This window comes from Procambarus clarkii, chromosome 64 (assembly GCF_040958095.1).
Source record: "Procambarus clarkii isolate CNS0578487 chromosome 64, FALCON_Pclarkii_2.0, whole genome shotgun sequence".
Lineage (NCBI taxonomy): Eukaryota > Metazoa > Arthropoda > Malacostraca > Decapoda > Cambaridae > Procambarus > Procambarus clarkii.
Window position 1 is genome coordinate 16,395,075 of NC_091213.1, and position 13,242 is coordinate 16,408,316.

A 13,242-nucleotide genomic window follows, 5' to 3' on the forward strand; every position below is an offset into this window, starting at 1 on the left:
GGTACCTTGGTCTCACTACAGGTGTTCCTCAGCTTAGCTCATCTAAATCAGCCTCGGATGGGTAGTAGACTTACAGTAACACTCAAAGACATACATAGAAATATGCAATAAAATAATTACACAATAAATGGTTAATCCCACCCTTGATAGGGTCAGCACAAAATGAATAATATGTGTCACTAACTAGCTCAAGCCTAGTCGTGAGAATTTCTACTTGAGAAACTACAACTATATTTAGTCTGTGCTTGTGCCAGATTCAACACAATCACAGCCTAAATTGCTACCTAATGAAGGTTGGCAAAGATTATATTATGGTGCAATAATGTGCAAATAATTGTGCTGTATTTTTTTTTTTTTTGTATTTTATATAATATACACTTGTGTAATTATGTGTATAAGAAATTAAATGAACACAAGAGAATTAATTGTGTTTGGCAAGTATTCTACTGCCGTAAATATTATCTAACTCCTGAATGTACTCCTAATGGTGGAATAAAATATTATCAGGGTTAGTAATGATTAACTAGTATGAGATCAGTAATTTATATTAGTATACTGGATCCCTAAATGTTAATGATCCACTGACTTGAGTGAATCAGTAATTATAACATGGATTCAGGCTATAATGGTCAGTCTGCTGACAGCCATACATTGAAACATTGGTATAGCCTAAATGGTTAACACTTAATTGGTGTTAGTGATTAATATAAGGTTATGAGCTGTTGCTCTTGGTGACCTAAAGATTCTACTTCAGTATGAATTGTAGGTCTAAATGTTGTGGGTAATTGGTTATGACCCACTAAAGCTACCTTATACATGAGGTGAAAGTAGCAATATGTTAGTGTGATCTAGACTAAGTAATGTGTTACACTGTTAGTTGACAAAATTAATTAAATAGTTAGTCTAGCTTATGTCACACAAGGATTAGTTATTAATGATTAATATTTTAATTATAAATTTAATGCCTATCCGGTTCGATAAGGACCATAATGTGGGACATTTGGGGCTTGAATCTGATTATTTAAATATTAATGTAGTAAATTAAATTACGAAGGACCACCCGCTTTTATAGTAAAGAGGGAAACTGAGAATTTCTGATCATTAGATAATTCCTAGATGAACCAGTAACTATGGATAAAATACTAGAGAATATGATCATAGAAACAATTAATGGGCTGTATAATTAAATGAATCAAACCCTCAAACACCTACATTGGGGGGTTATTACTGGAAGTAAGTACGTCCAGGAACTAGTGTGGATCGTTCACTAATCCAAATAATAATAATCTAATCCTATGAATTATAGTGAAACTAATGTCATTACCATGAATGGGAACATAGATTATAAGTATAGTAATGAGAGTCACAATAAACACATGTTAATCCTAAGAAATTCTGCATGTAAGTAATTGCAATAAGTTCATGAATGAATATAAAGAATCTTAGCTTAAAGACGATTCCTTTATGTAAGCCACGTCGTTTCCTCTAATTCTCTGGACTCGGCTGGCTGACGAATGGGATGGATCAACATGGGAGAAGGCGGCAGGGAGAATTCTTCTCACGTGCTACAAGACAAATATTTACAGTAGCAACTAATTAACTACTGAATCTCTATATTCAAGAATTTAAGAATTACAGGTGATAAAATTAATAACCTGTTGTTAGATGTTATCATGCGTCGTAACGGTCAATCACCCAGCTACTACAAAACACTTTACAAGATGCATCAAATAAAGGGAATATACTTAGCTAAAAGGGCACTGTATAAGTTTTAAGAGTGCCGAAATTCGCGTCCCCAGGCTCTGGCTAAGCCTAACCTGGATAGTGGCGCGCTTCACTGGCCGGTCACGTGTAGTCAAGAACCAGGTTAGAGAGGTTCCTTATATGACACCAGCTGAAGATATTATCTGCAAGGTTATTCACGCCTCACAGTGGCGACTTTCATCTGAGGATGGATAACGTCTACCCTAATGGCTGGGTAATGGCGTCTCCTTGTGAGTACGGTACGAGCAGGTCTGCCTCAGAGCGGCTCTCCACGTGTACTGGCAAGCTTCCTCAACCCACGCCGCGTCCCGCGTTCATCAAACAAATTATTGTCACAAACATTAATATTTCTCGCATTTACGCTTGAAATGTTGAAGACTGGATGGGTTTATTATTTAGAGGAGGGAAATATTATTATTTGCCAATTTAAGAATAGTAAATATATAAGGGAGAGGAATTAATGTCTCCCCATGGCATTCACTGGTGACGTTAACTTTTATTACTAGATAATCGCTATGACTCCAACGCTCTATTTGGCTTTTAGTCGGAGGTTAAATCATCAGTAATTAGTTACCATACAGAATGCCTTAGTTATAGAGAATCGAATTTAATTCTCAAATACATTGGATATAATGTGTTTATTGTAATGAAATCTGACGCAATACTGGCGTCGGATGATGTGAGAATTCTAGCCTACTGCGCAGATGAAATTATTAGTACATGAGAATTCTACGTGGTGTTAATTTTACTTGCTACAATAATTAGTAGAGTTAGTAATAAGTAATGAGAATACAACAGTGTTGTATTCGGTGTTGGAAATATCCAACATTAAGCTTGTCATTTAAGTTTTTCATGCCCGAAACGCTTTGCGTAATAGTGGCTTTAGGCATTGTATGTACTAGCTCTACCTATAAGTCAACCAATCTTTGTAAAAATTTCTTGTATGTATGTACCTTACCTAAATAAACATTTATTTATTTATTTATTTATTTAAGCCATATTTATTTATTTATTTATTTTTTATTTATTTATATATATACAAGAAGGTACATTGGGTTTGTGCGAATACATTGGATAGTACAGTATTTACATTCTTGTAAAGCCACTAGTACGTGCAGCATTTCGGGCAGGTCCCGAATGTATTATCTGTATCCCGATAATGTATGTATCCCGAATATTGATGCTCTGTCCACAGAGCATTCTCTCTCTCAAATTATATACACTGATGGTTCCCTACACCGCACCACGGGTGCAGCTGGAAGTGCAGTTGTCCTGACAATGGGCGATGGCCTATACTTTGAGTGGGGATTCCGTATAAACAACTGGGCCTCCTTCAGACTGAACTATTTGCCTTGATCCTTGCACTGAAATGTGTACAAGTCTCAAAACTTGATACATTAATTGTAAGTGACTCCTTATCATCCTTAAATGCTCTCAACTCTTTAAGACATAACTGTAACATGCTCGTGTCCGAAGCTAGACACAAATACAACAAAATTATTAAGGATGGTAACAGAGTCCATTTCATGTGGTCTCCATCTCATGTTGGCCTCCGAATGCATAATAGAGCTGATAAGTTAGCCAAAGAATCTGCCTTTAAAGGAGCCGTTGAGTGTAACCTTGGATTGTCAATGAGCAATCTGAGAGCAGCAGTACACCGAGAACTTCAACAAGATCTTGTAGATCTGAGGCAAAGTGAAATTGACACCAGTAATTCCATCTATCATCATACTATCATGCAAGAGGAGCCACACATCTATGGATCATCCAATAAAATCAGCAGACTTCTAGATGTTACTACTGCTCGGCTTAGACTCGGTTACAAGTATCTCTGGGAATTCTCATTATCTGCTGATGTAGACCTGACCAAATGTAAACTGTGTCAACAAAATTATTCGCACACCCTCCGTCACTATGTGATGGAGTGCGAAAAGATACGTGAATTTAGAGACAATTCTATAACCAATGTTCCAGCGATGTGTCAATATTTCATTCAAAATGATCTGCTACCAGAAATTTTAGCCAAATATCCCCAGTTTGCTAACTGTAGGTAGTAACTAAGTGATTGTAACCTATCCACCGCTGCCCACTGGATGGGGGGCGGTGTGCAGGACAAACATATAAATTTTGACACTAGCTCTCCACATATGTCAGTTGCTTAATTTAGAACCTGTACTTGAGGTCGATCTCGAACCCATTGTTGATGTGATGACTTATATTGAATTTCGTAACTAGCTCATCAAGATTGTAACTTGCTTAGCTAAATGAATTGTGGGGTTCAGTCCCTGAGCCCATTATGTGCCTCTGTAACCCTTTCCACTACCGCCCACAAGATGGGTATGGGGTGCATAATAAATGAACTAAACTAACTAAATAATTAAAGGCTCGTTTATGAGCATAATTTTGGTGACTGACATAGTCTAAAGATGCTTAATGTTCCTTAACTCTTCTCTACATAGGCAAAACTAGACCTAAATAAATTAGTAATTAATGTAATATAATTTTACTAGACCCAAGTTAATTTTTGTAACAAAAACAAACATAAATCAAAACCTTCTTGTTTAGTCATTGTCGTTTTCCTTCCCATGCTTTGTATTACTTATTTGTTATTTTTTATAAATTTCCCAAGTATCATAAATTGTGATCTTTTTTTTTTTTTTTTTTTTTTTTTTTTTTGAGATATATACAAGAGTTGTTACATTCTTGTACAGCCACTAGTACGCGTAGGGTTTCGGGCAAGTCCTTAATCCTATGGTCCCTGGAATACGATCCCCTGCCGCGAAGAATCGTTTTTTCATCCAAGTACACATTTTACTGTTGCGTTAAACAGAGGCTACAGTTAAGGAATTGCGCCCAGTAAATCCTCCCCGGCCAGGATACGAACCCATGACATAGCGCTCGCGGAACGCCAGGCGAGTGTCTTACCACTACACCATGGAGACTGCACTTTTATTTCTTTAACAACAAAAAATTTTTGTACGGAGGGTGTTATATGTGGTGTTGCAGAGGGCGAGTAGTGGAGCCGGCGGCGGCCAGCAAGAGTGCTCAGTACACGTCCAGCTGCCAGCGGGGGAGCATCACGCGCCTCTTACTCTGACAACATGATTCCAGTAAGTCAGTCTTGTGTGTATATGTTCAGTGTGTCACACACCAAAAGAAAAATATCAAGGTAAAAAAATTAGCATTTAAGTAGAAAATAAGTAACAAAACTAATTTACAACAGAGATTTTTAACGAATGTTAATAATTATCTAAAAAGATTTTTTATCTAAAACTAATTATCTATAGTATACACTATACTATGGAATGGTTAGCATACTACTGTGTGATAATTGCTTTAACGGCAGGTATCACTTTACTCGCATAATGAAGCGAAAATCCAAATTTCAGTAGCGCACAGGAATCGAACTTGGGATTCTCGATTCTCAGAATTTTTATGTATGTTATGGAAAGTATATTAAGGTACATTATTAAATGCTTTTATGAGCTGCGTAGAACTTCCAAGGTTGTTTATAACAATACTAACCTCGCGCTGTCAAATTTGAAAGCTGGCAAACCTGTTTAAAATAAATGTAAACAAAGCCGCCAAGATTAAGGAAAGATGTACAGGTTTCGTAAATCCTTGTTAAGTCCTGACCGTGGTCATCACTTAGGCATGAACTGAGGAAGTGGAAAATATCTCTAAATATAACATTTTTCATTACACTAATTTAAGGACATTAGGTTTTACTCATTACCCTCCATAATCACTAAGATTGGACATCTCGTTGTTACATTATATTACTTAATAAATATAATAAATCGTGTTACTATATACTCAAATACTCATTAGTTATAAGAAAGATGGAAAGAGGATGTAGAGGGAAGGAGATTAGGAGAGAGTTCCAAAAAAGATAAAATTTCATTTTCGTCTAAATAGAGAAAAGTTCAGGTGTAGTTCCATCTCTCATCACAAAGGCTCAGTATTGTTTAACTCTTACTTGTACACCAACAGGCAGGGCCAAGGTGTTGGAAAATGTTGCTGTTGTTACCAGTTCTGATGACGATGGTGCCTCGTGCTGCAGCGGAACCCCGCACGTGAGTACACATACTCAACACTATGCCCTGGGTGTGAGTACACATACTCAACATTATGCCCTGGGTGTGAGTACACATACTCAACATTATGCCCTGGGTGTGAGTACACATACTCAACATTATGTCCTGGGTGTGAGTACACATACTCAACACTATGCCCTGGGTGTGAGTACACATACTCAACACTATGCCCTGGGTGTGAGTACACATACTCAACACTATGCCCTGGGCGTGAGTACACATACTCAACACTATGCCCTGGGCGTGAGTACACATACTCAACATTATGTCCTGGGTGTGAGTACACATACTCAACACTATGCTCTGGGTGTTGTACACATACTCAACACTATGCCCTGGGTGTGAGTACACATACTCAACACTATGCCCTGGGTGTGAGTACACATACTCAACACTATGCCCTGGGTGTGAGTACACATACTCAACATTATGTCCTGGGCGTGAGTACACATACTCAACATTATGCCCTGGGCGTGAGTACACATACTCAACATTATGCCCTGGGCGTGAGTACACATACTCAACATTATGCCCTGGGTGTGAGTACACATACTCAACATTATGCCCTGGGCGTGAGTACACATACTCAACATTATGCCCTGGGCGTGAGTACACATACTCAACATTATGTCCTGGGTGTGAGTACACATACTCAACATTATGCCCTGGGCGTGAGTACACATACTCAACATTATGCCCTGGGCGTGAGTACACATACTCAACATTATGTCCTGGGTGTGAGTACACATACTCAACATTATGCCCTGGGTGTGAGTACACATACTCAACATTATGCCCTGGGTGTGAGTACACATACTCAACATTATGTCCTGGGTGTGAGTACACATACTCAACATTATGCCCTGGGTGTGAGTACACATACTCAACATTATGCCCTGGGTGTGAGTACACATACTCAACATTATGTCCTGGGTGTGAGTACACATACTCAACATTATGTCCTGGGTGTGAGTACACATACTCAACATTATGCCCTGGGTGTGAGTACACATACTCAACATTATGTCCTGGGTGTGAGTACACATACTCAACATTATGCCCTGGGTGTGAGTACACATACTCAACACTATGTCCTGGGTGTGAGTACACATACTCAACATTATGTCCTGGGCGTGAGTACACATACTCAACACTATACCCTGGGTGTGAGTACACATACTCAACACTATGCCCCCGCACGTGAGTACACATACTCAACACCACGCACTGCGCGTTAGTACACAAACACAACACTATGCACTGCGCATAATTCAGACTCAACACAACGCACTGCGCGTAAATTACATAAAGGTGTTCCAGTACTCTAAATGTTCCAGTACTACGTGTTCCAGTACTCTAAATGGCTACTAAAGTTTAACTCGGGAAAGTGTAAAGTAAAGAAATTAGGTGACGGGAGCAGGAGGCCAGATACAAGGTATCATTTGGGAGATGAAATCCTGCAAGAGTCAGAGAGAGAGAAAGACCTGGGGGTTGACATCACGCCAGACCTGTCCCCTGAAGTTCATATCAGGAGGATAACATCAGCGGCATATGCAAGGTTGGCTAACATAAGAACGGCCTTTAGAAACTTGTGTAAGGAATCTTTCAGAACATTATATACCACATATGTCAGACCAATCCTGGAGTATGCGGCTCCAGCATGGAGTCCATATCTAGTCGAGCATAAGACTAAATTGGAAAAGGTTCAAAGGTTTGCCACCAGACTAGTACCCGAGCTGAGAGGTATGAGCTACGAGGAGAGACTACGAGAATTAAACCTCACGTCACTGGGAGACAGAAGAGTTAGAGGGGACATGATCACCACATACAAAATTCTCAGAGGAATTGATAGGGTAGATAAAGACAGACTTTTTATTACAAGGGGCCCACGCACTAGGGGACACAGGTGGAAATTGAGTGCCCAAATAAGCCATAGAGACGTTAGAAAGAATTTTTTCAGTGTCAGAGTAGTAGACATATGGAATGCATTAGGAAGTGATGTGGTGGAGGCTGACTCCATACACAGCTTCAAGTGTAGATATGATAGAGCCCAATAGGCTCAGGAACCTGTACACCTGTTGACTGACGGTTGAGAGGTGGGACCAAAGAGCCAGAGCTCAACCCCCGCAAGCACAATTAGGTAAGTACAAAGTACCATGGGGGGGGGGGAAATCCTGCAAGAGTCTAATAGCGAGAAAGATCTGGGGGTTGATATCACACCGAACTTGTCCCCAGAGGCCCACATCAAAAGGATATTTCAGCGACATATGCTAGATTGGCCGACATAATAACTGCCTTTAGAAACTTGCGTAAGGAATCATTCAGAACCTTGTACACCACTTATGTCAGACCAATCCTGGAGTATGCAGCTCCAGCCTGGAATCCATACCCAGTTATAGTTAAAGTTTTTTTTAGTTTAGTTCATTTATTATGCACCCCATACCCATCTTGTGGGTGGTAGTGGAAAGGGTTACAGAGGCACATAATGGGCTCAGGGACTGAACCCCACAATTCATTTAGCTAAGCAAGTTACAATCTTGATGAGTTAGTTACAAAATTCAGTATAAGTCGTCACATCAACAATGGGTTCGAGATCGACCACAAGTTTAGTTTCTAAATTAAGCAACTGACATATGTGGAGAGCTAGTGTCACAATTGATATGTTTGTCCTGCACACCCCCCCCCCCATCCAGTGGGCAGCGATGGATAGGTTACAATCACTTAGTTACTACCTACAGTTAGCAAACTGGGGATATTTGACTAAAATTTCTGGTAGCAGAACATTTTGAATGAAATATTTACACATCTATGGAACATTGGTTATAAAATTGTCTCTGAATTCACGTATCTTTTCTCACTCCATCACATAGTGACGGAGGGTGTACAAGACAAAGTTAGAGAAGATTCAGAGGTATGCCAACAGACTAGCCCCAGAACTGAGAGGAATGAGCTACGAGGAAAGGCTGCGGGAGCTGAACCTCACGTCCCTGGAAGACAGAAGAGTATGGGAGACATGATCACCACCTACTCTTGATGGTGGTGATTGACTCTCCACCCTGTCAATTTCTTAGTGAAATTGACAGGGTGGAGAAAGACAAACTATTTAGAATTGGTGGAACACGAACAACGGGACATAGGTGAAAATTTGTTCATTTTGATGCATCACGTTAGAATTTGTTCATTTGATGCACCACATTAGTGTCATCTCTGTGTGTAATGATGTAAGGGCGAAGAGGGAGAACGGCCTATTGACATAGCTCGGGTGCAGGGGGGGAGTTGTGTAAAATACTGGTTTGTGCCTCGGAGAGGCTACGGGATCCAGTAAGTTCAGTAGAACTTCGGTTTCAACTCTTAACCCTGTCGTAGCTCAGTCGATTAAGGCAGTGTCTGGGATGCTCCCGGACGCAGGTTCGAATCCTCGTCACGGCCCTTGTGGATTTGTTCATTTGATGCATCACGTTAGTGTGATCTCTATGTGTAATAGGTGAAAACTTAGTACCCAAATTAGCCACAGAGACAAAGATTTTTTTCAGTGTCAGAGTAGTTAACAAATGGAATGCATTAGGCAGTGATGTGGTGGAGACTGACTATTCAGTTTCAAATGTAGATATGATAAGAGCCCAATAGGCTAAAGAATCTGTACACCAGTTGAGAGGCGGGACCATAGAGCCGCAGCTCAACCCCCGCAAGCACAACTAGGCGAGTACACCGCACGTGATATAAACCACAACATGGTAGATCAACAGACCACTCACGCACCAGCAGCTTTCTGCCTGTCTTCATCTTCTAATAGCCAGAGTGATAAACAGTGTTTACACATTGCAGGTGGAAATGTTCAATAACAAACTGTCCCTTGGGCATGCGTATGACAACCATCGTAACAATGTAATGATAAACACTGACTCGAAAACAGCAATTCCAGCCCTAAGGAACCGTAATGGTACAGACAGTGTAAACTTAATAACTATACAGTCCTCCTCCTCCTCCAGAATCTTTATATACAAGGAACGAAAGTTGTAATTGTACCTGGGTCACAAATCATGTAATGAGCTCTGAAATCGAAATTACGAATAAATTAGTTTGAGAGGGAACACGTCCAGATAATGTAGATGCCAATATACCAGCCAGCACTAGATATCTAAACTAGTTTGGAAACAACGATGCCTGCTAGAACAACACACAACCCTCTGAAACACTACCCCGGCCATCAACTGCCAGAGAGGTTACCGGGTACAAGGCACAAGCACCTTCAGTATAAACACCACCAAGGATGTTCTACGTCACACTAGACTGTGATTAGATCATCTATACGCTTGGGAGATTAGGCGCAACACTGCAGAAAGAGCTCCAAATATTGTAAACGACCAAATGAACATTCCCTCAAACACTATTTACTCAACTGTAATAAGACGAAGCAGTTGAGAAATTACTTTCAAACTGGCACTGTAACAATGATAAACACAGGCCAATTCCTGTTCGTAAGGATTGGCTACCTCTTAACACATTAATTCCTATTAAATAAATTGGCAGTTGAATAGTTAAAGTAAAACTAACAATACTGCTGAACTTTTCAAGTACAGGATAACAAAAATAATATCCACGTGAGTATACACAAGGCTAGTTAGTATTTTGTTGCAGTTTAGTTAATTTATTACACAACCTATACCCAATTACCTATGGTGTCAGTAGTAGTGGAAGAGAGTAACAGAGGTTGATATAATGGGCTCAGGAACTATACCTCAAAATTTTCTTTCAGCTCTGCTCTGTATTTTGGGTATTGTTCATACTTATATCTATTTGATTAATAAAATACTCTAAATGAAATATATATATATATATATATATATATATATATATATATATATATATATATATATATATATATATATATATATATATATATATATATATATATGCAACAATGATCACAAAAACACTGATCCAAGTATGCAGAATAACCACATATGAAAAATAGAAAATGCTTAACGCGTTTTCGGCTAATTCGCCTTCATCAGAGCAAAGTAGAATGAGGATAAGATTGCTGATCAGACCTTTATATCCGCCTGGGCAGATCACCTGACCACCAAAAATAAGTGGAGGAAAGGAAATTAACAAAGTAAGGAAATTCAACAAAGTAAGGATTTTGTTGAACGAAACGTGATCGAGTCTGCCCTGATCAAACATTGTAACAACAGCCTTAATGTGAGCCCCGGTATGTACAAGTTGGATCCCTATTTAAGCCTCAATATAGCACGTCAAAACAATATAGCAATCATTTAAACACGTATGGCACTTGGAGATATTAATAGGAGCTGCCTTGTATGGGCCAATAGGCCTTCTGCAATTACCTTCTTTCTTATAATTCCTTTCCTCCACTTATTTTTGGTGGTCAGGTGATCTGCCCAGGCGGATATAAAGGTCTGATCAGCAATCTTATCCTCATTCTACTTTGCTCTGATGAAGGCGAATTAGCCGAAAACGCGTTAAGCATTTTCTATTTTTCATATGTGGTTATTCTGCATATATATATATATATATATATATATATATATATATATATATATATATATATATATATATATATATATATATATATATATATATATATATATGTCGTACCTAGTAGCCAGAACTCACTTCTCAGCCTACTATTCAATGCCCGATTTGCCTAATAAGCCAAGTTTTCCTGAATTAATATATTTACTATATTTTTTTTCTTATGAAATGATAAAGCAACCCTTTTCTCTATGTATGAGGTCATTTTTTTTTTATTGGAGTTAAAATTAACGTAGATATATGACCGAACCTAACCAACCCTACCTAACCTAACCTAACCTATATTTATCGGTAAGGTTAGGTTAGGTAGCCAAAAAAAGCTAGGTTAGGTTAGGTTAGGTAGGTTAGGTAGACGAAAAAACATTAATTCATGAAAACTTGGCTTATTAGGCAAATCGGGCCTTGAATAGTAGGCTGAGAAGTGCGTTCTGGCTATTAGGTACGACATATATATATATATATATATATATATATGTCGTACCTAGTAGCCAGAACGCACTTCTCAGCCTACTATGCAAAGCCCGATTTGCCTAATAAGCCAAGTTTTCCTGAATTAATATATTTTCTCTAATTGTTTTCTTATGAAATGATAAAGCTACCCATTTCATTATGTATGAGGTCAATTTTTTTTTATTGGAGTTAAAATTAAGGTACATATATGACCTAACCTAACCGAACCTATCTTTATAGGTTAGGTTAGGTTAGGTAGCCGAAAAAGTTAGGTTAGGTAGGTTAGGTCATCGAAAAACAATTAATTCATGAAAACGTTTCATATTAGGCAAATTGGGCCTTGCATAGTAGGCTGAGAAGTGCGTTCTGGCTACTAGGTACGACATATATATATATATATATATATATATATATATATATATATATATATATATATATATATATATATATATATATATATATATATATATATATATATATATATATATAAATATATATATATATATATATAAATATATATATATATATATATATGTCGTACCTAGTAGCCAGAACTCACTTCTCAGCCTACTATGCAAGGCCCGATTTGCCTAATAAGCCAAGTTTTCATGAATTAATGTTTTTACGACTACCTAACCTACCTAACCTAACCTAACCTAACTTTTTCTGCTACCTAACCTAACCTATAAAGATAGGTTAGGTTAGGTTAGGTAGGGTTGGTTAGGTTCGGTCATATATCTATGTTAATTTTAACTCCAATAAAATAAAATTAACCTCATACATAATGAAATGGGTAGCTTTATCATTTCATAAGAAAAAAATTATAGAAAATATATTAATTTAGGAAAACTTGGCTTATTAGGCAAATCGGGCCTTGCATAGTAGGCTGAGAAGTGCGTTCTGGCTACTAGGTACGACATATATATATATATATATATATATATATATATATATATATATATATATATATATATATATATATTATTAAATATGACCGAAAAAGTAAGATTAACAATTCTAACACGAATTTTCTCAATATTTCTTATGTTTCTTTTCACTGTTGATGATAATTGAAAAATCAATTCTCCAAAATTCATTTTTATATCTAGTCTGACGCGACACTTGAACGCGTTTCGTAATAACTTATTACATTTTCAAAGACTTTTAGTTGACACACACACAACTATAACCTGCAAACACTAAACAGAGTTCTTACTACGCTATGATTTAAACAGCTTTCATTTTATACCCACATTTTGGGTGAGGTGATATGTTACAGTCAGTTTTGGATGAGGCGAACAAAACTTTCAACACAGGACAGAACACGAAACAATGGGTATTAATTGGGTAAATTGAAGGTAAGGATGGAAGTAAC

The 13,242-nt window shown here is 37.9% G+C and overlaps 1 protein-coding gene across 1 annotated transcript in view; it reads left to right on the forward strand.

Annotated features, from left to right (window-relative positions):
- The first annotated feature begins 4,800 nt into the window (after nucleotides 1-4,800).
- Nucleotides 4,801-13,242, forward strand: part of LOC123769084 (uncharacterized) — a 33,875-nt gene continuing 25,433 nt past the window's right edge. The window contains exons 1-2 of the mRNA XM_045760040.2: nucleotides 4,801-4,874; nucleotides 5,758-5,840. Of these exons, the coding sequence (XP_045615996.2) occupies nucleotides 4,866-4,874; nucleotides 5,758-5,840 (92 nt within the window). The 5' untranslated portion in view covers nucleotides 4,801-4,865. The remainder of the gene's footprint in view (nucleotides 4,875-5,757; nucleotides 5,841-13,242) is intronic.